The 25,625-nt window shown below is 42.4% G+C and overlaps 1 protein-coding gene across 1 annotated transcript; it reads left to right on the top strand.

Annotated features, from left to right (window-relative positions):
* The first annotated feature begins 879 nt into the window (after positions 1-879).
* LOC116874102 (putative serine protease 46) lies at positions 880-24,980 on the top strand. The gene is made up of 5 exons (XM_032868520.1): positions 880-961; positions 3,859-4,036; positions 4,218-4,477; positions 5,565-5,728; positions 24,561-24,980. The coding sequence occupies exons 1-5, from the start codon at positions 880-882 to the stop codon at positions 24,813-24,815; spliced, it is 939 nt and encodes a 312-aa protein (XP_032724411.1). The 3' UTR covers positions 24,816-24,980.
* Positions 24,981-25,625: the final 645 nt, after the last annotated feature.

Below are 25,625 nucleotides of genomic sequence, written 5' to 3'. Positions count from 1 at the left end.
TGGTCCGGTCCATACCCCAGCAGCGTGCCAACAACCTGGTTACCCTGCATCCTCGGCAACCCTGGCGAGGAGGGGCAGGAGGGAGCTGTCCTAATGGATAGTGTGAAGAACATGGGGTCCCTGGGGGGAACGTGACTTTCGGAGAGGAAGAAGCTTACAGGCCTGGGTCTTCATGAGCCAGCAGAAGAAATGCCTTCTTGGGGACCTCAGTGAGGTGCTGGGGAGGGCTCCTCAAGAAGGCATTTCTTCTGCTGGCTCATGAAGACCCAGGCCTGCAAGCTTCTTCCTCTCCAAAAGTCATGTTCCCAGGCCCAGAACACCTGGCCTCCCTCTACCCAGGAGCCAAGGTTGTGGGGAAAAAGGAAACCTCCAGTTCCGGCTCAGGCACCCCCAGTAGGAACTAGCCATCGTCCCCTTCCAGTTCCTCAGTTCCCACACCTGCAGGGTGTCCTCAGAAGGGTTTCATGGAGACTGGACTGGGCATCGGGGTCTACAGGTGGTATAGTGGGCTCAGGACTAGGCACACAGGAGCACCATCAAGGTCAAGGCTGAGCCCAGGAGGCACTGTCATGAGCCAGATACCAGCTGCTGTCACAGGCTCAGGGCTAGGCACTAGGCGCATCATTCCAGGGAGTGGCCTGGCGGCAGCATCCCATTATCACGCAGGCCAGCCCTCACCATGACCACACTCTCTCCTTCTCAGGATCCTGCTTCTGTCCCAGCTGGGTGAGCCCCCAACCCTGAGGCAGAGGCCCACTCCCCGCTACCGTGAATAAACAAACCATGAATTCTAGAATTCTCACATAGTGGAGATGCCCTGCCCCACCCCCACCCCCCACGTCCCATTGGGGACCACTGCAGGCTAGGCACCTGCTAGCCATGGAGTGTGGGCCAGGAGATCTTCAGAACCTCACATCTCCACTTGCCTCTGCCAGAGTTGGGAACACCCTGTATTTTGAAGGTAAGGCTTTAAGGACATGGGAGAGAGGCAGGGGAGGGGGGTGCTGTCCTCATGCCTCAATTTCTCCATATCCTGATGGGCACATCATCACCAGCCTGCATGGTGTGCCAGCCTAGGGACCCAGAGGGTGTCGCAGAAGTTCTGGTTCACAGAATGGCCACGACCAGAGGGAAGTGCCTTGTTAGAACCTGGGGAACAGGGGTGCATGGGTGGCACCTCAGTTGAGCATCAGCCTATGGCTCAGGTCATGATCTCAGGGTCCTGGGACTGAATCCCGCATCAGGGTCCCTGTTTAGTGGGGAGCCTGCTTCTCCCTCTGCCTGCTGCTCCCCCTGCTTGTGTGCTCACTTGCTTCTCACTCTCTCTCTCTCTCACACAAATAAATAAATAAATAAATAAATAAATAAATAAATAAAATCTTTTAAAAAAATTGGGGAACAAGCTAACAGCCATGGACCAGATGAGCTTATTTGAGGGGCGTGATCTCGGAGAACCAGGACAGTGTGAGGTGTGAGTGACGGCTTCATGCTACCGACCCATGGTCTCAACCATGTGAGCTGGGCTTTACAGTGCCTCCATTTCACAAGAGGAAACTGAGGCCCAGGGGACTTAACGCGACTTGCGGAGTTGGAGTCAACACCAGTTTTCAGGAGACTCTTCTGGGTGAAACATTTGGGGCGCTGTGTGGCAGAAGTCCTCTCAGCTGCCACGTGTGATCTGGCCGTGGCAGCCCTGGCTCAGGTCACCAACCGGCTGACCATTCAGCCCCTTGTCAGGAAACATGCTGGTGTGGCGTCTATGGGTAGGGACATGTCCCCCAACGCAGGGACCTCACCTTTCTTTTTCCCTCACTGCACGCCTCCCCTTCTCATACCAGTGCCTTATACAGTGAGTGAGTGAGTGAGTGTCCTGCTCAGGGCTGCCCCTGGACATCAGGGATGTTTTAGGGCAGTGAAGGTGGGCTCTGCCCCCCCAGAGCTGACTGCGGTGCCTATGATGATGTGGGAGTTGGGGTGGGGTGGTGTGACCTTACAGAGACAGAGGTCAACGAGCCAAGACACGTTTTCCTGTTGCCACAGTTGAGCGTGGGCCGTGACGTCAAGGTGCGGCTTGTAAGTGGGCGTGCTGTGACTCTGGGCTCTAAGAAGGGGTAGAGGTCGTCTGCTGTGGAGTCCGTTTGAGCCCCCGAGGGTCCCCTGTGTGTGGGTTAGTGATGCTGGGCCTCTGGGGAGGGTGATCTGCCAATCCATCATGGCTTCCCCCAGATCTGGGGGAGTCTGGCATCTCCAGGCAGAATCCTGCAATTCCTGTGTGAGGTTTTGAGGCAGAAGGTTGGAGTAGGTGTTGTTATGGATGTGAGCCTGGGGAACGCATGCGAAGCCCATGCCTGCCCCTAGGCCAGTCACTTTTTAGGTGCTGAAGGTCATTGTACAGAACCCTGGCTCCGCAGGGCCCACAGCTTTGTGAGGAAGGAAAAGGCAGGCTTCTGGAACTCTTCTTTCCTCCCGGAGTGGGACAGTGTCCGTTGGGCAGGCTGTCCTCTGAAACAAGGTAGCCAGAACCCTACCATAGCACATGAGAGGAGCTGGAAATGTGGCTCCCTGCTGGGGGGAGATGGAACATCGGACAGCAAGCCACTGGACAGAGACATGAGCAAGAAAGGAACAGCGAGAGAAGGCAAGACAAAAGTCCATGGAGATGTGGGGCCTCGTGAGGGTGCCTGTGGACCCCTGTGGAGGGCCCTATTGTGGGCAAAGGTGTCCAGCCATCAAAGTCTGTGGCAAGGGAAGCGGCCATCTACATGTCATTGTACCAGGAGCCCTGGGACATGGTTGAATGGTTTGGGGGGACTTCTATGAGGCAGGGCTCACTAGATGTTTCTGCTAAAGTATATGGACCACCATAGATTATTAGGCTTGTCTGATTATTATTTTTTTTTCCAGGAACTTAAACATATAATATATTTTTATCCCCAGGGGTACAGGTCTGTGAATCGCCAGGTTTACACATTTCACAGCACTCACCATAGCACATACCCTCCCCAATGTCCATAACCCCACCCCCCTCTCCCAACCCCCCTCCCCCCATCAACCCTCAGTTTGTTTTGTGAGATTAAGAGTCACTTATGGTTTGTCTCCCTCCCAATCCCAACTTGTTTCATTTACTCTGGACCCCTCCACCAGCATCATGGACCCTCCCTAGGCAAAGACAAGTCTTGGTTACTGCTTCTGAGTCCCTGATGATCTGCTTGGCATGCACACTGAGGGAAACAGACTTTCTGGAACCACACCAGCTTCTGACGGCTGTAAACACATGTCTAGCTTTCCCTCTGATCCGTGATTGTGTGTTAACAGCTTGTTGGCCAGCCCAAACGTGACAGCAGGCTATATGCATAAAAAACCTTATTTGTCTTTCTTCTTGGTCTCCAACCTTTGTGGTAGCATTTTTCCCTTTCCTGTCCTCAACAATGTTCAGTTATTAAATCCCAGTGCAAGACGGTCCAATTCAAGATCTCAGTCTCCAAACTAGTTCCATGAAGCTCCTTCTCCTCCCACCCCTCCCTGTTGGGGACAGGAAGGGTCAACGTGGGGACTGACAAGCATCACTACTCACTTCCACCTATGGTCACACAGAGCACACCTCCTGGGGCGGGGCTGTGAAGGTGGGCCCTGGAGTTGTACAATATGGCATCACTGTCCAGTCCTTTCTGGCTGGGCATTTGCTGCCTCTGGGCCTTTGGGTGTCATTTTTAGGGCTGTATGAGATTCCCTTGGCCACCTGTGTGGTGGCTAGAATGTGGTGCTCTCTGCCTCGATGGTCTGCTGTGCACAGCAGTGGGAGGGCCATTTGAGAATCTGCTTTGGGCTGGTATAGTCCCCTTTTACCATTTTCCCTAGATCCCTGGTTCCAGACCTGTGGTCATACCAACACTGCCTGCAAGATGGTGAAGGGGAAGCTGGTGGAGGTAGGCAAGTGGCCTTGGCATGTGAGCATCCTGTTTCTGGGAGCATACATCTGCAGCGGCTCCCTCATCCACCACCAGTGGGTCCTCACGGCTGCACACTGCCTGCAGAGGTCAGTCAGAGTGGCCAGTGGGTCCCAGGGGCTTTGCTTTCTGGCCCCAGGGGGAGCCCCATGGTAAATCCGGGGATATGGGACTAGGGGGCTGGAGATGCTATGCTGTACTCAGTCTGTGTCTCTCCAAACACTTTTGGCCTCACTGCTGGCTACCTGCCTCCTACCCCTGGCCCTGCAGATCCAAGGACCCCAAAATGTACTCTGTGAGTATGGGAGTCCAGCACCTCCCAGGCAACGACACTCAGCTCCTGCTCACCCGCGTTGTGATTCATGAGGATTTCCGCAACCTCATATCCCAGGACATTGCTCTCCTGAAGCTCAGGGACCACATCTCCTGGTCCCCCCTCATCCAGCCCGTCTGCCTTCCCAACAACAGATTCAAGCCATCTGTCGGAACCTTGTGCTGGGTGATCGGGTGGGGACGTAAAGGCACTCGAGGTGAGTGAAGGCAGGCAGAGGGGCCAAGACCCTGGACTCTTCAGAACACAACTCCAGCATGGGCTCATTTTATCAGTCTATCTATCTATCAATCATCTATCTATCTATCTATCTATCTATCTATCTACTTGAGACAGAGAAACAGAGAGTGAGTGGGGGCTGGGGTTGGGGTGGGTGAGGCAGAGGGAGAGAGAAAATCCCAAGCCAGCTCCATGCCCATCCCGGAGCCTAATCTGGGGCTTGATCCCACGATTCCCGAGATTATGACCTGAGCCAAAATCAGGAGTTGGATGCCCAACCGAATGAGCCACCCAGGCGCCTCTTTTTGTTCATTCCTTTATTCACTTGTTCCCTCCATCAGCAGACATTCCTGAGAACTCACACACACTGCACATTACCCTGACCTCTGTTACTAGGAAGATACATACAGGGCTCTTGTGTAAAAGACATACATAACCTTCATGAACCTCTGTTGCCAAAGTGGGGTTAAATCCAGTGCCAAGCCCACAACTTGCAACATGGCAGGGAATTGATCTTTAGCTATTAATGGGGTTCTCTGTCTGCAAGTGGTATATGGACCATGGTCTCAGGAAGCATTAAGGCTTTGGGCAGCATTCATGCATACTCATTACCGCCAGGCACCAATAATTCCTGGAGATCTGGCCTTTGTGGGTGTCACCCTCGAGTCCTAGAATCGAGGAGTGTTTGTGGGATCCTGCCTTCCAGGGGGTGGCGCACTTTGGGCTCTGGGGTCTTGACATCTTACCAGGTAGCCATGGAGCTGTCAGAGTTTAGCCTCCACCCTCATGAAACCTGAATTATTGCAGGAATCTCTCCTCGTCCTCATTCAGTGCCTGGGTGTTGCTCTGAGCCCCCGGGGATAATTTTGCTTCAGTCTTTGTAATGAGTTTAGTGTTTTTTTCCCCCCAAAAAGTCAGGCATGGGGATGGGACCTTCACAAATTACCATCCCAGGAAACAGCCCTGCCTCCCACCCTAGTGAATCTGGGCAACTTCAAGTTGTAGGTGTGCCCGACAGTTGCAGGGATGACAAGGAAGGATCTCTCTCTCTCTCTCTCTCTCTTCAGTAACCCCAAAGAACCCCTACAGTCTTCATGAGATGGCTGTCAAGATCATAAGCAGTGAAACCTGCCATCAGCAGTATCAGTTCCTCTTCTTGAAGGACAAGAAGGATTTCATTGGGAAGGACATGCTGTGTGTCAGCTCAGAATGGGGCATGGACTCTTGTCAGGTGCGGGGTGTGTGGCCCAGGGCAGGGAGAGGGCTTTCAGGGGCTATGTCTTCCTTTTCACAGGGCACTATATGACCTTATAAAAATCTCCTTTCCTTGGTCTTCATTTTCCAAGTCTGTAAAATAGGGCAGAAAATAATCTTTGCATTTGTCCCCAATAATGGTAATAATTGGCAATACATCTCAGGTCTTTAAAAAAATTTTTTTTAAAGATTGTATTTATTTATTTTTGAGAGAGAGGGAGAAAGCAAGCACGTGCATGCACAGGGAACAGGGGAGGGGCAGGGGGAGAGAATCTCAAGCAGATTCCCTGCTGAGCATGGAGCCCAACACAGGGCTCCGTAGCATGACCCTGAGATCATGACTTAAGCCAGAATCAAGTCAACCGACCTAGCCACCTAGGCGCCCCAGGTTTCAGTTCTTTTCATATCACACACTGCTAGGTAGTCTCACACACATCTCCCCATTTACATGTTCCAAAATTTCTCGATGGGATGTATCCTGCAGGGAACTTGTGGGTCATAGGCTGTGCATACCTTCATCTTCAATAGTTATTGCCGAATTGTTTTCCAAAGTGATTGTATGAATCCATATTCTTAGAGCAGCATTTGAGAATTCTGCTGTTCCCTATTGTTGCCAACATTTTTGGTACTGGCAGACTATAACACGTTTTCCATTCTGTTAAGTGAGAAACAGAGCGATAGTACACCATTGTGGTTGCCGTGAGCATGTCCCCAGTTACTAGTACAGTTATACATCTTTTCCCATGCTCGTTCTCCATTCGTGATTCTTCTTCTATGAATCACTATTTCAGCTACTTTGCACATTTTCTATTGTTTGCCTTTTTCTTTTTATTATATTTTTATATTTTGGATACTGGTTCTGTCTTCATTGTATATATTTCAGGTATCTTGTCCCAGTTTTTCATTATGCTCCCACCGTCTGTTGCTGAAGAGAAGTTTAGGTTTTGTTTTTTTGTTTTGTTTTGTTTTTTTAAAGATTTTATTTATTCATTTGACAGAGAGAGAGATCACAAGTAGGCAGAGAGGCAGGCAGACAGGGGAGGGGAGGAAGCAGGCTCCCCACTGCGGGGCTCAATCCCAGGACCCTGAGATCATGACCTGAGCCGAAGGCAGAGGCTGAAACCCCTGAGCCACCCAGGTGCCCCAAGTTTAGGTTTTATGGTATCAAATGGAGATCCATGTTTTCCATTCTGGTTTATGCTTTCTGCACCTTATTTAAGAAATCTTTCCTTTTCCTGAGGTCATAAAGACATTTTCCTGTATTATTTTTTTCTTAAAAGTTTGGAAATTTTGGTGTTCACATTGACATCTTAAATCCATAGGCATTCATTTTGTGAATGGTGTAAGATTGAGAGAGAACTATTTTTATTTATTTCCTCATGTGGACTTGCATTTGTCCCAATGGCATCCATTGCAAAAAAAAAAAAAAATCATATACATAAAATGTGGAGGTGATGGGGATATAAAAATGTAGTGTTGAGAATATGTTCAAACTTAAGTGATGTTAACTTAAAATAGATTGCTATATAGATAGGATGTTATGAACCTCAATGGTAAACACAAGTCAAAAACTTATAATAAATACCCCCCCAAACACACAAAGAGAAAGGAATCCAAGCATGACACCAAAGAAAGTCATCAAATCTCAAGAGAAGAGAACAAGAGAGGAAGAAAGGAACAGAGAAGAACTATAAAAACAACCAGATAACAATTAACAAAATGGCAGTAAGTATATAACTATCAGTAATTACTTTAAATGTAAATGGGCTAAATGTGCTCCACTTAACTGAATGGATTAAAAAAAAAAAAGCAAGACCCATTTATATGCTGCCTATAAGAGACTCACTTCAGAACTAAAGATACATACAACCTGAAAGTGAAGGGATGGAAAAAGATATTCCATGCAAATTGAAGCAAAAAGGAAAAAAACCTGGGGTAACAATGCTTATATTAGACAAAAGAAATAAAAAAAAACCCTAATGTAATAAAGAAGGGGACTACATAATGATAAAGGAATGAACCTAACAAGAGGATATAACAATTGTAAATATCTATGCACCCAATATAGGAACATCTAAATACATAAAGCAAGTATTAACAGATGTAAAAGAAGAAATTAACAGTAGTACAACAATTTTGGGGTAATTTAGCAAGGAAACAACCCACTAGGTCAGATGGACTTTAATATAATATATATGCTGCTGAATGTTTTATATGTATAATATATATGTATGTGTGTGTGTATATATATATATATATATATATGGTGTATATATAATATATATATTATACATACATATATATATATAAGACATCCCATCCAAAAACTGCAGAATACACATTCTTTTCAAGTGCACAAGTGCACATTCTCCAGGATAGATCATTCTCCAGGATAGATCACATGTTAGGCCCCCAAAACAAGTTTCAGTGAATTTAAGAAGATTGAAATCCTATCAAGCATCTTTCTGACAACAACAGTATAAAACTAGAAATCAATTACAAAAAAAAATAAATAAAATAAAAAACCAATACCCTGGAAAAAAATGGAAATGTGGAAGCTAAACTACACACTCCCAAATAAGCAATGGGTCAATGAAGAAATCAAAGAGGAAATTAAAAAAATAACTTGAGACAAATGAGAATGGAAATGCAATGGACCAAAATCTTTGAGATGAGGCAAAATCAGTTCCTCTTTAAAAATATTTGTTGTTTTTAATTTTAATTCCAATATAGTTAACATACAGTGTTACATTAGTTTTAGGTGTACAATATAGTCATTCAGCAAATCTATGCATCACTATGCAGTGCTCTTCATGGTAAGTGGACTCTTACTCCCCATCACCTATTTCACCCATCCCCCCACCTCCCCACTGATATGCTTTATTTTTTTTTAAATTTTTATTTTTTTATTTGACAGAGAGAGATCAAAGGTAGGCAGAGAGGCAGATGGGGGTGGGGTGGGAGGGAAGCAGGCTCCCTGCTGAGCAGAAAACCCCATGCAGGGCTCAATCCCAGGACCCTGAGATCATGACCTGAGCCCAAAGGCAGAGGTTTAACCCACTGAGCCACCAAGGTGCCCTTGATATGCTTTATTTTAAATGAGTACCCTCAGTTAAAGTTACTATTTTTTTTTTCAAAAAGAACATTTTTTACTTGAAGCATATTTCAGAATACATGGTTCTAAGAGATGTATAGAATATATTCCATCCAAGAAAAATACATATTTTCCTCAAGTATACATAGAAGAATACTCTGATCAAAATATCATATTTAAATATGATAAATATTACAGATTTAAGACTGAAATCATACCAAAGGTATTTTCCAACCACAATGGTACAAAACTAAATATAAACAATAAAACAAAACTGGAAAGTTTACAATGTAAATATATTAAATATTTAATACATAAATATTATACAACACTCTTCTGCACATGCAATGGGTCAAATAAGACATAAAATGGCAAGTCAAAATATGTCTCAAAAGGAAAGATAAAGAAAACACTATTCTAAAACCTATGAGATGCAGCAAAGCAGATGTTAGAGTGAAATTTATGTTATAAGTGCTTATATTAAGAAAAATTTCAAATAAACAACATTACACCACAAGGAGCTAGAAAAAGAAGAGTTGTAGCTGAAATTTAGTAGAGGAAGGAAATAACAAAGAAAAGTCATAAATAAATAAAAATAAAGACCAAAATAAACAATAAAGTAACATTGAAAGTAATGACCAGTTTTTTCAAAACAAAACAAAACAAAGCAAAAAACAAAATTGGCAATGCTTTGACTAAAAAGAAGTTTATAATATACAGGCTTACCTTGAGAAACAAAATGTCAGACAATCTAAACTTACATCTGAAGGAACAAGAAAAAGAACAAATCCCAAAGTTAGTAGAAGGAAACAATAAATATTGGAGTGATATAAACAAAATAGAGACTAAAAAAGCAATAGAAAAGATCACTGAAATTAGGAGCTGGTTCTTTGAAAAGATAAAATTGATAAACCTTTAGCAGGCTCATCAAGGAAATGAGAGAGGGCTCAAATAAACAAAATTAGAAATGAAAGAGAAGTTCAACTAACATCACAGAAATACAAAGCATTATAAGAGACAACTGTGAAAAATAATACACTAAAAAATTGGACAACCTAGAAGAAACAAATAAATTCCTAGAAAAATGTAATTTTCCAAGAATTAATGAGGAAGAAATCAAAATTTGGAACAGGCTGATCGCTAGTAATGAAAAATGAATCAGTAATAAAAAAAACTCCCCCCCCCAAAAAAAGTCCAGGACCAGATGACTTCACAGGTGAATTCTACCAAACATTTATTTTTTATTTTTTTAAAAAAGAAGTTGGATTCTTTTATTTTATTTATTTGACACAGAGAGATCACAAGTAGGCAGAGAGGCAAGCAGAGAGAGAGGGGGAAGCAGGTTCCCAGCTGAGCAGGACCCTGAGATCACGACCTGAGCTGAAGGCAGAGGCTTAACCCACTGAGCTACCCAGGCGCCCCTCTACCAAACATTTAAAGAAGAGTTAATACCTGTTGTTCTCAAACTATTCCAAAAAATTGAAGAGGAAAGAATGGCTCCAAATTTATTCCATGAGGCCAGCACTACCCTGATACTAAAACCAGACAAAGACAGTACACAAAAAGAAAATTATAGACCAATGTCCCTAATGAACATCAAAGCAAAAATCCTCAACAGAATATTAACAAACTGAATTCAACAATACATTAAAAGAATCATTCACCATGATCAAGTGGGATTTTTTCCAGGATGCAAAGATGGTTCAATATCTGCAAATCAATCAACATGATACAACACATTAACCAAAGGATAAAAATCATATGATCATTTCATTAGATGTAGAAAAAGCATTTGGCAAAATTCAACATCGATTCATAGTAAAAACTCTCAGCAAAATGTGTATTGAGGCAAGATACCTCAACATGATAGAGGCCATATATGACAATCCGCCAGCACAAAATACTCATGATGAAAAACTGAAAGCTTTTTCTCTAAGGTCAGGAACTAGGCAAGGATGTTCACTCTTGCCACTTTTACTCAACATAGTACTGAAGTTTTAGTCACTGCAATCAGACAAACAAAAGGAATAAAAGGCAACCAAATTAGTAAAGAAGAAGTAAGACTGTTTCTATTTGCAGATGATATACTATATATAGAAAACCCTACAGACTCCATAAAAAAACTAACAGAATAAAGGAATTCAGTAAAGTTGCAGGATACAAAATGAATATATAGAAATCTGTTACATTTCTATACACTAATAATGAAGTAACAGAAAGATATTAAGAAAACAACTCCATTGCATCAAAAAGAATAAAATACCTAGGAATAGATTTAATCAACAAGGTGAAAGGCTTGTACTCTGAAAATTATAAGACATTGATGAAAGAAATTGAAGACAACCCAAATAAATGGAAAGATATACCATGCTCATGGTTTGGAAGAATTAATCATTAAAATGTCCATACTACCCAACTCAATCTACAGATTCAGTTCAATCCCTATCTTAATACCAACAGGAATTTTGACAGAACTAGAAAAAAAATCCTAAAATTTGTATAAAGCCACTAAAGACCCAGAATAGACAAAACAAACTTGAGAAAGAACAACGAAGCTGGAGGTATCACAGTCCCAGATTGCAAGCTATACTACAAAACTAGAGTAATCAAAACGGTATGGTACTGGCACAAAAATGGGCACAGATCAGTGGAACAGAGTAGAGAGCCCCCAAACAAACCCATGCCTGCATGGTTAATTAATCTATGGCAAAGGAGGCAAGAATATACAATGAGGAAAAGACTGTCTTATCAATAAGTAGTGTTGGGAAAACCAAACAGCTACACGCAAATGAGTGAAACTCAACCCTTTTCTTACACCATACACAAAAATAAACTCAAGATGGATTAAAGACCTAAATGTAAGACCCCCAAACCATAAAACTCCTAAAAGAAAACAGGCGATAAACTCTTGCATATCAGTCTTAGCATTATGTTTTTGAATCTGTCTCCTCAGGCAAGGCCAACAAGAGCAAAACAAAAACAATACAATTGGGACTACACCAAACTAAAAACTTTTGCACAGGAAAGGAAAACATCAACAGAATGAAAAGGCAACCTATGGAATGGGAGAAGGTATTTGCAAATGATATTTCCTATAGTGGGTTAATTATCCAAGATATGTAAAGAAACCATCAACATAAAAAAATACCCCAAACCAACAAAAAACCCAAAAATCTGATTAAAATGAGCAGAAGACCTGAAAAGACATTTCTTCCAAAGAAGACCTACAGATGGCTAACAGACCCATGAAAAGATGCTCATCGCTCATCATCAGAGTAATACAAATCAAAACCGCAATGAGATATCACCTCATGCCTGTCAGAATGGCTAAAATTAACAACACAAGAAACAGCAAGCAACCGTGAGGATGTGGAGAAAGGAGGAACCCTCTTGCACTGTTGGTGGGAATGCAAACCGGTGCTGCCACTGTGGAAAACAGTGTGGAATTTCCTCAAAAAGTTAAAAAGTAGAACCACTCTATGATCCAATAATTCCACTGCTGGGTATCTACCTGAAGAAAACGAAAACACTAATTTGGAAAGATAAATGCATCCCTACACAGATTGCATTATTTACAACAGCCAAGATATGGAAGCAGCCCAAGGGCCCATCAATAAATGAGTGGATAAAGAAGACCTCCAATGTATTTTTGAGCTTTTTTCTTTTCTAATAAAGGTGTTTAAGGCAGGGTGCCTGGGTGGCTCAGTGGGTTAAATCCCCTGCCTTCGGCTCAGGTCATAATCCCAGGGTCATGGGATGAGTCTCTCTGCTCAGCAGGAAGCCTGCTTCCCCCCTCCTCCTGCCTGCTGCTCTGCCTACTTGTGATCTCTGTCAAATAAATACATAAAATCTTTAAAAAAAAGTGTTTAAGGCTACAAATTTCCCTCTAAATACTGCTTTAGCCTAATGCCATGTATTTTAATATGTAACATTTTTACTGTTATCCAGTTTCAAGTATTTTCTATAATTCCCATTCTTATTTTATTTTGACCCATGACTTATTTAGAAGTGTTTTTTTTTTCCATCCTCAAATACACGTGTGCTTGTTTGTTTCATTAATGATTTCTGACCAAGTCGTCACGTGGTTATACATGTGGTAATGCATACAGCAATACCAATTACATGGAATATGTTGCAACTTGCCTAGTTGCCTGGTATGTAGTTAAGTTTTTAATATTTATCTCATTGTTTTCTATTTCTCTTAATTTTTCTCCTTCTTCCCTTGAGCTCGATTTTTTTTCTTGAGCAAAAAGATTTTGATTTAGATTTTGATTTAGCAAAAAGATTTAGTTTTGTGTTTGAAGTATTTAAAACCATGAAATCATCTTTTAATTAAATGTGGTTTCATCTCTTAAATTTTGTACTATTGTGATTCCTTTATGGCTACCTTATTTTAAAAATATATATAGTGTGATTTGAAAGGAAATGCATGCATTTCCTTCAAAAGGTAGTACATAAATGAAAAAATTGGGAAACGAAACTCTCCTATAATCAAACTACCTAGAAATTTCCCCTCTAAGTTGTTTAGTTTCTATCCTTAACACTTTCTTTCTATTCATATATGAACCTCTAAAAAAGTTTTAGGGTCTCTTCTTAGTTTTTAATCTTTAATGAAAGACTGTATTATAATTTTATTCTCCAAATTTTTTCTTTTACTTGAAATAGATCCTGAGCTATCTCAGACTGTCTATATAAATACAGTCCTTTCTTCCTAAATACTGAACAACAATTCTCTCATATTGTTATGGCAGAATCTATATAATCATTCTCCTATTGATAGACTTATTAACTCATTTCAGTATTTTTCTACCATGCCAGAGTAAAAATCTTTATTCATAGATCTTTGCACATTTGTTCAAATATTTCTCTAAATAAGTTTTTAAAAGTGTAATTACAAGATCAGTTGTATGCACATTTAAAATGTTTAAAAATATTGACAAATTAGCTTTCTCAAATATTTGATCGATTTATATCAATGCCAACAGTATTTTCTCTATGTCATCACCAGAATTAGGCATTATTTTTATTTTAACTTTTGTTCCTCTGGTAGACTAAAACTTTTATTTCTGCTTTAATTTCATGAAATCAGGTAATTTTGTAAATTGCTTGTGCAACAGGCTATTAAGTGGGAAGTTTCAATGAAGTCATCAAAATACACTGTGTATCAAGATTCAAAGGTAGTTGTGTGACTGACGTTCCACAATGTGTGTGTATCAAAGGATCAAGATGGTAAAGTGGGAGGTGATTTTATGAGAATTTCCCAGGAAAGAGCTGCTCCTGCGCACTCACTCCTCCCCATCTAAGGGATGGGGGTGGGGGTGGGTTCCTGTCCCACAGTCAGATCTCCTGGGAGGGGTTTCAACAAGACCACTCAGAGTATGGTGCTGGCCCACTCAGTGGTAGTCAGGTATCAATCTCCCCAAGATCCAGAGAGCAGGAAGTGCCTGGGGGATGAGTGGGTTTCCTTGCCTCTTCACTCTCCTGCTTTAACCTTGGAAGGTTTAGAAAACTGGTTAGCAAGATGGGGTTGGAAGGGTTGCTGAAGGGAAGGAATGGGGAAAACAGACCTGGCTTCCTCCTTCCCAGGCCTCCTGCTTGCCAAAAGCCCTAGATAGCAGTGGGGAGAAGTTTTACTTTCTGTTAAGTGTGGCATCGTGACTGTTGTGTGGGAATGGATATTCTGATTTCTGAATTGAGGTATGTTTATGTGACTGTGTCATCACAGCGACTATGATTACATTAATCACATGAGCAAAGACTTCTGGTTCTGCCCAAGCACTTACTCAGGGTCAGGTAAAGAACTCAACTTCTAAATAAATTGTAAAAGAACAGAAGGAGTCCAGACTGAGATGCTTGAGTTGTTCAGTGGACCATTAACACTTTTCTTGGTCCTTTGCTCCTGATTTTCTATTAAACTACTTTTTTTTATTGATTTGTAAAAACTCTGAATGTTATATGCTGTACTTATTATTGGTGAAGGAACATCATGTCTTTTTCAACGTAATTTAAAATGTTTTATAAATATGTATACTTTTTGTATAAACACACATACATACATGGAGAGAGAGTATATAAAACAAATATGGTAAAATATTAACAATTAGTAAATCTGGATAAAAATATACTTGTAACTTCTTTGTGAGTCTCAAACTACTTCAAAATAAAAAGTTATTTAAAGCTTTGGGAGCTGGAAGTTTTAACCCTTTATAAATGCTTTATAATATTTTACCCTATTTGTCCATCATTTGCCTTTTTTTTGGTGTGGACTTTTTTCCGAAGAGTTATTTAAAAATTTGATTTATCATTATTTCCCTTGATGATAGTGGTTTTTGTGCTGTGCCTAGAAGTACCTTTCCCACTCTAAGATTATAAAATTATTCACTCATACATGTTCTTAATTCTTTTCTTTAAATATTTTAATTTCGATTCATCAGGAAGTTTGAGAGAAGGAATATATTATTTTCCTCCAAATATAGCCTTTCCTCCAAATATAATCTTTTATTGAATACTTAATTTTTTTGGCAATGAATTAGAAATGGCCCCTTTAGGGGCTGCCTGGCTGGCTCAGTCAGTGGAGCATGTGCCTCTTGGTCTTGGGGTTGTGAGTTCGAGCCCCATGTTGGGCTTAGAGCCTACTTAAAAATAAAATCTTAAAAAAAAAAAAAGAAATGCCCCCTTTATTATAGTCTGCATTCCCATCTTATTTTGGTCTGTCTCTGACTCTTGCAGTCTCACTCCTCTGCCAACTCCACTCTTCTTAAATTATTGTAGCTTTTTAATTCCTTTTTTTTTTTTTTTTTTTTTTGGTATGTGGTCAGACAAGTCCTCCTTCATCATTTTCCTTTTAAAGAATTTGCCTGGCTGTTCTCCCATGTTCATTCCAACTGAACAATCTCAGTAGAATGTTAAAAAGAAAATGACTTTGGCGATTTTGGTGGAAATTAATAGATTAACTTAAGGAAAATAGACTATTTTGTTTGATTTCTTTCTGTCTAGAGCAAGGAATTTACGGTTTCCTCTGCATAGTTACTGCACGCTCCTGCTTAAGAATATGCCTACATGATTTATATCTCTTATAAGCAGTATGTTTTCTTTCATTGTATTTTCTGCTTGAATTATATATTTGGTTTGTGCGTGTGTGTGTGTGTATGTAACAAGCATTCTTTCTGGACCTAGTTGATTCTCTTTAATTTCACAGGTCCAGAGACAAATCATCTACAGTGATGACTTTAACTCCTTTCCAATGGGTAGACTTCTGATTTTTCTTGTCTACTGCAGTGCAAGAACTATATTCCATGGCTCTGTCTTCCAGGAGATATGGTGCCATTTTGTTTTGAGTGTGTTTCTCTCTCTTTCTTTTTTTGAAAGATTTTATCTATTTGAGATAGAGCAAGAGCAAGTGAGCAAGAGGGCACAAGGAGAGGCATAGGCAGAGGGAGAAGCAGGCTATCCACCGAGCAGGGAGTCCGACATGGGGCTCGATCCCACGACCCTGGGATCATGACCTGAGCCGAAGGCAGATGCTTAATGACTGAGCGACCCAGGCACCCCGAGTGTGTCTCTTGTTAAATGGCATAGAGCTGGATGCTGCTTTTGTCAGCATATCTGGGAGCATATCCTTTAATTCATTTACCAAGAAGAATGTTTCTTTTTGTTCCCCCTCATGTTTCTGGTTGATTTTTTTTTTTCCACTCTACTTTTCTGCTGTAATAGTTTAGAAGTTGTCACGTCTCAATTTCAGGCTGCTACTGGTCACTTTATATTTCCCACACACATATTTAGCCTTGAATTAACAAAATAGAGTCCATCAGCATCTACAGCTTCTTCCTCAGCAGGACAAGACCTTCCTTCATTTTCACTTTCTTTATTTCCTTCCCCCAGACTCATCCTTTTGTTGAAAATATCTTGTTGAAAAGAGTGAGCTGAACTCTTTTGTTATATCCAAGAATTTTTAGTTGACTCTCTCGGGCTGTGCAGGCCTACAATCCCAGGAGCTGTAATTAGTAATGATTTTACCTCTTTGGTTTTCACGATGTTTGGTTTTTTCATTCCTTTGGGTATGTCTCCCCCAAACAACCTGGAATTTGTAGCTGGGCCTTATCTTGTTGCTGGCATTCACGGATGTTCTCCCCACACTTCATCACGAAGCACGATGTTAATGTGGCATATCATCTATCAGGGAAAGAGACGTTCCTTCCTGATCTGCTCTAGCATTTTATTCCAGGACTGAATGCCTTGCTTCATAAGACATATTTTCTGCAGCTCTCAAGATGACTCCTCACTCTGATCAAATTGTCGAGTCAGCCCAGAGAGCAGACTCCTCATGTCCGCCTAGCCTGCTCGCCAGGATGTCTTTCCCTGCTCACCGTGTCCTTCTGCTTCACTCATCTGTCAGATTCAGATTTATAATATCCTTTTTTAAGAACATGTTTAATTTGTTTATTCATCCAACAGACAGCCCGTGCTGGGCCCTGGGCCAGACACAGGGCCATGTTGGGTGCAGGGCCCAGGAAAGGTACTGGCCTGGGAAGAAATGTCCTGGGACAGCCATCCATGCATCATGACCCACCTGGCCTTTGCATTTTGTTTTCTTCCTCCAATGAGGCTGGGCTTCTTTTTAAGGCATGCTGAGGAGGTCACCCCCTGTATCAAGATAAAGAATCGAGACTAGGCTTCACTTGAAAAATGTTAGCCCATGTTCTGGAACATTTGAAACAACATAAAGGATTTGCTCCTTGAATGCTGGATAGAAGTTGCCTGTGAAACCACGTGGGCCTGTTTTCCTTTGAGGGGTAGGTTGTGGGCACAATTTTAAGTTGTTTTGCCCGTGGTTATTGGACTTATGTGATTTGCATTTTCTTAGAAATTACTCATTTCGTCCAGAACTTCAATCCACAAAGAGGAGGTTACAAACATTCTTCAGATTCTGAAGAAGTGTATTTTCCCAGGATGCGGTTCTTGCCTCTTTTCTACTCACACCATGAAGTATTTGCATTTTCCTTCCCTTTCTGTTTTTCTTGGCAAGATTTACAAGGTGCTTATCTATTCTGTTGTTTTTTTAAGAACAAACTATTGATTTCATTTCTCAAGGTGATGATTTTCTGCTTTCTACTGCACGGATTATCCCTTTTTTGTCTTTATTAATTCCTTTTCAAGTGTCTTGAGCTGAATGTGAGCTAATACATAACTGAGAACAATAATGAATAAATTATTTTCATTCTCTCTTGTTTGAGTAAAACATTTAGACCAAGACTCCTCAATGTGAAATTCAGGCCCATATGCCATGGGCTTGGCCACATGTGGTTTTCTTATCGCTCTACATAATAATCATAGATTTTAATTCTGTTTTTACTTTAACATTTTTGAAAGTTAATTTCTTTTCCTTTGTTAGGGTAGTTCACATTTTGTTATGGGCTCTGGTTTTATTTCACTGTGGTAAGAAAATGTCCACATTTGAGATCTTTCTCTCTCCACACTATTGTCTCTGAGTTCTCTTTGTCTCTGGGCCCTTGGAGTCCAGTTAATCTTCTCTCTCAGGTAAGGCTCCTCACGTTATCATCATTAGCTGGATTATCACTGTCTTGATTTCCCCCTTCATCATCCATATTCTCTCCTGCAAAGGCACCTACTTAAATCTGTTTATTACATATCTTTAAAGATGCCTGTATCTTTGAAAAATGCATAGTGTTGCTGTATGTGTATTTTCACATGCATAAATGACATCGTGCTACTCATTCCCTCCTGTATTTGTTTGTGGAGCAGTCTCAGTTCGTTAGAAAATCCACACTAAATGGCTTTATTCTTTCAAATCTCTGTCCACTCCCTCAATCCAACGTGCCTTATGTCAAAGCTTCTTCCCTCCCTCAAACATCACTTTGGGCAGTCACTTTTAGTTATTACATGCACTGTCTGATTAGAAGTCTAGATTTAAATTGATTTGATTTAAATCTTGCCAAGCCCTACCACTTTGCCCTCCTTTGGTCTCCTGGGAACGGGGTCCCCACTTCACCAAACTGTCAGGGATCTGGAGACTGGGGTGGACACTCTGGAGTCTCCCTTAACCCTCTTTCTACCCCAGCTTCCTTTTCAATTCCATTTACATGATCAGTGCTTCTCCATCCCCTCACTTTCAATCTGCATGTGTCTTTAAATCTGAAAGTCGTCTTCCGTAGGCAGCCTATAGATGATTCTTGCTTTTTTTTTAATTCAAAGATTTTATTTATTTATTTGACAGAGATCACAAGTAGGCAGAGAGGCAAGCAGAGAGAGAGGGGAGGAAGCAGGCTTCCTGCTGAGCAGAGAGCCCAACTCAGGGCTCAATCCCAGGACCCTGGGATCATGACCTGAGCCGAAGGCAGAAGCTTAACCCACTGAGCCACCCAGGTGCCCTTGATTCTTGCTTTTTTGTCTGATTCTTCACTGTACGTCTTTTGATTGGAGCATTTACTTCATTTACATTCAAAGTCATTATTGAGATTTATGTACTCATTGCCATTTTGTTACTTGTTTTATGGTTGTTTCTGTAGTTCTTTTCTGTTCCTTTCTTTTCTTGCTGTCTCACAATTTGCTGGCTTTCTTTAGTGGTACACTTGGATTCCTTTCTCTTTATTTTTTGCATATTTACCATCAGTTTTTTATTTGTGGTTACCTTCAGATTTGTATGTAACATCTTCTGCATATAGCAGTATCTATTAAGTTGGTGGTCACTTAAGTTTGGACCCATTCTTTACTCCTCTCTCCCCTACCTAATGTTTTAGATACATGGTGTCAAACTTTACATCTTTTTATTTTGTGAGTCCTTGGATTAATTTTAAAGATATAGTTATTTTACTGCTTTTGTGCTTCCTACTATTCTTTCTCCTGCTTATGGTCTTTCCTTTCCACCAAAATGTCACCTTTAATATTTCTTGTAGAGCAGGTTTAGTGGTCATGAATTCCTTAACTTTTGTTTGTTTGGGAAGCTCTTTATCTCTCCTTTTATTCTGAGTGGTAGACTTACTGGATAGAATATTATTGGTTGTAGATTTTTTTTTTCCTTTCAGCACTTTGAATATATCAATATATAGGTCTTCAAGGTTTCTGCTGAAAAATCAGCTAATAGCTTTATGGGGTTTCCTTTGTGTATAGTTATATAGTTCTTTTCTGTTGCTGCTTTTAACATTTTCTTTTTTTCACTACTTTTTGCCATTTTAATTACTATGTGTCTTGGTGTGGACCTCCTTGAGTTGATCTTATTAGGAGCTCTTCATGCCTCCTAGATGTGGATCTTTGTTTCCTTCCCCAGATTAGAAAGGTTTTCAGCTATTATTTTTCAAATATATTTTCTGTCCCTCCTTTTTTCTCTTCTCCTTCTCGGATCCCTATAATGTTATTACACTTAATGGTGTCACCGAGTTCCCTTAATCTATTTTATTATTACTATTTTTCTCTCTCCTGTTCAGCTTAGTTGCTTTCCATTTTTCTGTCCTCCAGGCCACTGACCCATTTTTCTGCTTCCTCTAATATACTATTAATTCCAACTAGTGTATTTTTCATTTCAGTTATTGACTTCTTTATCTCTGTTATTTTTTATGTTTTCTATCTCTTCTATCTCTTTGCTGAGGGACTCACTGGGGTCCTCCACTCTTTTCTCAAATCCAGTGAGTATCTTTATGACCATTCCTTTATTATTATTTTTTTAAGATTTATTTATTTATTGAGAGAGAGAGAGAGCGAGAGCGAGAGAGAGCACATGAATGGGTTGGGGGGGGGGGGCGGGAAGAGTGAGGCAGAGGGAAAGAATCTCCAATGGACTCCCTACTGCCCTGTTGAGCACAGAGACTGACACGGTCTCAAACCCATGGCCTTGAGATCATGACTGGAGCTGAAATTGAGAGTTGGTGCTCAACCAACTGAGTCATCCAGGTGCTTTATTATGACCATTACTTTAAATATATTATCTCCATTTTGTTTAGCTCTCTTGCTGTGATTTTTGTCCTGTTCTTTTGCTTGGGACATATTCCTCTGTCTCATTTTGTCTAACTCTCTGTCTGTTTCTATGTGTTAGGAAAGTCAGCTACACCTCCTGCTATTGCAAATAGGAGATTTCTGAAGAAGAGGTTTTGTAGTGCCCTCAGTACAATGTTCCCGGTTCACCAGAACTTGGCATTTCAGGGATGTCTCCTATGTGTGTTGTGTGCACCCTACTATTGTGGTTGAGCCATGTTTGCCTCCAGTCCAGTCATCCGCAATGGCTCTCTTCACCTGCTATGGGCAAGATTTGGTACCTATATTGTTACTGGGTCAGTCTGGGGCTGCCATGGGCTTGAGTTGAGTCAGAGCAGGTATTTGCAAGAACTGTAGTAGCATTGAACTGTAGGATGCTCTTTTTAGGTGTTGTCCCCTGAAAACTTTCACTGGTGGGTGGGGCCTCTAGTCAGTCCTGATGTCTGCCCCCAGGCCACTGCTGGGGGCTACAGCTGGACTGGTATGTGTGGTTATCTTCCCCTCTCCCCAGAGCTAGAGTCACTTTGGAGTGGTGCTGGCCCCTGTTGGGCCTGGTTGCACCCTGCCAAGCTTGTGGCACTGCTTTGGATGGTCTCCTGCCAAGGGTGTGTTGGAAGGGGTGAGTTTGCAGGAGAATGTGGTGCAGGTTGCACAGTGCCACTAAGGTCTGTGCTGACCCACTGCAAGAAGATGATCTGCAGCTGCCTGGGAAAACTCCACTGAGGCCAGCTTGGATGGAGGAGTGGGATGAGGATGCACTCTTAGCAAACTAGATGGAGAGGGTTCTCAAGGGGCTGATTCCTGCCAGTGTCCATGTATCTAGGCTGGAAGAGTGGGGGTGAGAAATGCACCTGCTGGGTCTTTCCTTCCTGGAGAAGTCTCCCCAAAATCTCTGCCCCTCCAGCACACACTCTGAGATTAGTAAATGAATCTCCTTCTCATATATGCTAGGTGTTTTTTAAACTGCTGCTTCTATGTTGTATTTCCATGGCTGTTTGTTATGCTATCTCTTTAAGAGCAGGGGCTCAACTTCCTATGACCCTCTGTCTCTCTCAGAGCTGAGCCATTGATTTTTTAAAGTTCCAAGTGTTAAGCTCCATGGATTGTAAGAACTCACAAAGTTAGGTCCCTCTGGTTTTCAAAGCCAAATGATACGGACATTTGTCTTCGCAGAGGGGATCCCCTGTGCCTGAGGGACTCCTCTCTCCTCCCTCCACCTGTGGCATGCCACCCTCCCACAGATAGTCTTATAGGTCAGTTTGGCTCCTGACTGGGTCTGACCCTTCCTACCCTCTTCAATGTGGCTTCTTCTCTATATTTAGTTGTGGTGAGTTTGCTCTGCCAGTCTTTGGGTCATTTTCTGGTTTATTTACTCTGATGTGGGTGATATCTAGGTTTATCCATGGGATGAGGTGAGCCCAGGATTTTCCTACTCTGCCAGCTTCCCCAGTCTCTCAATTCTCTTTCTCTGCTTGTTAACATTCAGGGTGTCCTTACAATATATTAAATATTGACCTCCCCCTGGTTTTAAACAGAGTAAATGTCCTATCTTAATTCATCATCTATCTTCAATGAGATTCAGTGTCCTTCACTGAATAGTCATAATTTTGATGTAATTAAGCCCAACACATCTTCCCTCTGCAACTTGTGGGCTTTGAATCTTATTTTAAAACATGGGCTTCATCTCAAGGTAAAGTCATGGCCTGCATGTTTTTAATGAGCCTTTAACTTTACACGTTGAGAGTTTTAATTCCTCTAGAGTTTTGTTAGGTAGGATCCAACTTCATTTTTCTTCATCAGTTTCCCACCATTACCACAGAGATCTCCTTTCCCAGAGCTTTCTGGAGCACGTGCTACATCTTCTCACGTGCTGGCATTGGGTTGGCTCTCCAAGGCATGACTTATCTGTTTTCCTATTTTTATGCCAGTACCACAGTTTCTGTAATTACAGATTTGAAATACATCAAACTCTGGTGGGTCAAATCTTCCCCCAGCTTGACTCTCCCATTTGCTCTTCTTTCTCAGACCTGTCATAGAATCCATGGACTCATACCCTTCAATATCAATTTTAGAATCAGATCATCAAGGTCTTGAAAAAAAAATCCATCTGACATTTTATTTGGAATTGTTTGAACTTTAGAGAGTGACGTAAGGGGGATTGACACTGTTATCTTTTAAAATAGTTTTTGCTTTCTATTGAAGAGACAAAAGCATATTTATAGAACATATATAGAGAATAGAGAATAACACAGCCAACACCCATAGCCTCCCTCCCAAGCCTATGAAATAGTGCTGCATTTCCAGAAACACTGAACCTTCCCTGGGTGATAATCCCTGAGTCTGAAGCCAAGAAGTCTCTAATTATGTTCTTTTTTTTTTTTTTTTTTTCCCCTGCTGCTGGCACTTGCTCATGGTATCTCCACTTCCCCATGTGTGGGATGATGCTTTAAAGAGTGAGGAAATGTTCCTTAGGGTGTCCTCTGTGAGAATTCTCTGGGCACATGACAAACCCAGGACAACTTTGAACGACATCCTTGGTTGGGTTTTTGGAATCACACACATAGTGTGAATTCGAATTGCAAGTTCACATGAGGGGCAGGTGTTCCTAGTTTCTCTGTCCTCAGAGGGCATGGTCCTTTTTTGGAGGCGTAGCTTTTTGCAGGAGGTTTTGCCTTGGGCTCCCCTCCTTGCACAGGCCCTGGGTTTTGTCTTTTATCTCCGGCACCAGTGAGGAACACTGTGGAAACAGAAGCTCAGTTTCACCGGGTTTGGCAAATAGCCTTGGGACCAAAGCCACGTGGGCTTTGCTGACCTCTCTGGGTTTTAGCCCTCCCTTGGGTTTTGGACTCTGAGGAGTCTTTATTTTCTTTCCAGCTCATTTGTGCATTTAAAATGAGAACTTTTTAACATCACACATATTTAATTATCTACAGCAAGGTCAGATAGGGTATCTGGCCTTGCATACTACAGAAAGCCAAACGTTGAGCATTGGTATTTTTATGTTGTTTTCAGCCGTCTCACCTAAGAACCAAAATATATCTTTACCTAGTTGTCAGTCTTCTTTTAATTCTTAGGTATAGTTTTATTATTTTTTTCCTTAAGTGTCTCGTGCATTCTTAATTAGATTATGTTCTTTAAATCTTGGTTTGAGTTACATTAAATATATATATGTATATAAATGTATAGAGACAGCTCTTTTTCTGATTTATAAAACTTTTCAACAATACAGAAGAGCATAGAGGAAGTTTAAAAAAAATCATAAACCTGCCTTCAGCAGACATAACAGCTATGAGTTTTTGATGCTTGTTGTTATTAACATTATTCTTATACTTGCACTTGCTTTACACAAAAAGAGGGGTCTGGTTTGCATTTCAAATAGTCACTCTGCAAGCAGGAGTGTGGGAAAGAAGGTAAGGTGGTCAAGGGTGGCACCTTGGAGGCCCACCAGAATTTAAGGGAGCACAGAGGTGGGGACGGGGGTTGGGTGGAGGTTCTGGTCAAGAGTTAGCAGGAGAATGAAGAGGAAGGCCAGTGTGACCCTGAGCTGGGGCCCCAGGGCAGAGCTCCCGTGTCACAGAGCAGGTTCCTAGCCATGCCTCATTAGCAGGGATGACACAAGCCCAAGGCAGCTCGCACTCAGGATCTGGTTCAAGAAGGTGTGAATTTCCACAGCGCCAGCAGTGAGGTCCTCGTGCTGCCTCCCTCATGCCTCCCCTCCTCTGATCCACAGGATAATTCTGGCAGCTCCCTGGTCTGCCAGGTGAACAACACCTGGATTCAGATGGGCGTGGTGAGCTGGAGTCCGAGCTGCAACCAGCCCCGCCACCTGAGCATCTACACCAGCACCTCCCACTTCACCTACTGGATCAAGCAGCAGATCACCAACATGATGTTCATCAACAGGGCTGGCCTTGCCTTCCTGAGCCCAGTCGCCCTCATGGGCTACATTCTGCTGGTGTCCTTGGGCTCCCTGTGGCTCCTGTGAGCGATGTCTCTGGGGCAGGCACTCGCAGAGGCCCCTTCTTCCTCCCGCCGTCTGCCCTCAGGAGCCATGCAGACCCAGGGAGCACGTGACAACAGGACAGAGAGCCCGTGGGGGAGGGTCCCAGAGCCACCGGTTTTTAAGTTGTTCAATGAAGATGCTCTTGAGTTTTACGCCATGGAAGTCCTCTTTCTTCTTGACCGGGGCCAGAACCCTTCAGGGCCTCCCCAGCCCCGAGAGGCTTGTCTGTCGTCTCGAGGGGAGCCTTCCCTGAGGGGCTTCCCTGTGCCACTGCTTGCCATGTTCCCCGCCCCCCAACTCTGGGAAGCAGTTTCCTCTTCTGCCAAATACCAGGTGGGACTCTGTGGGCCCCACTCCCTATTTAATCATCTCAGCACCCCAGCAGCCCCAGTCCTCATGGCCCTCCTCTGGGTCTCTGACCAGCAGTCCCCTCAGGCCTTCCAAAGAGAATATGTCATCATCCCAAGAAACTCCGTGACCCGACTTAGATTTATGGACTTGGTTCCAGAATCTGGGAGCCTCTCCCAAGCATTCAGCTCCCCCTAAGGGTCTCCAGAACCCCACCAGTTCCTCTTCTCTCCCTGGCAGGGGTGGACGTTGGGGTGAGGGGGAGAAAAAGGGGCTGAGGAGGAGTGCTTGCTGGGATGAATTGTAGGAGATGACGGCACCTGGAGCTCCCAAGCTGCCTCAGCGACCTCCATCAGACTCTGGAGGTCAAGGCCAGCTGGCCCAAGGGAGCCAGAGCCCTGCCTCCAGAGTGGAGATTGCCTGGGGGCGGCTCAGAGCTGGTGG

Source organism: Lontra canadensis, unplaced genomic scaffold, assembly GCF_010015895.1.
Source record: "Lontra canadensis isolate GAN:19392208 unplaced genomic scaffold, GSC_riverotter_1.0 scaffold35, whole genome shotgun sequence".
Taxonomy (NCBI): domain Eukaryota; kingdom Metazoa; phylum Chordata; class Mammalia; order Carnivora; family Mustelidae; genus Lontra; species Lontra canadensis.
Note: the sequence above shows the minus strand (reverse complement) of the source record. Positions and strands in the feature narration are given on the sequence as shown.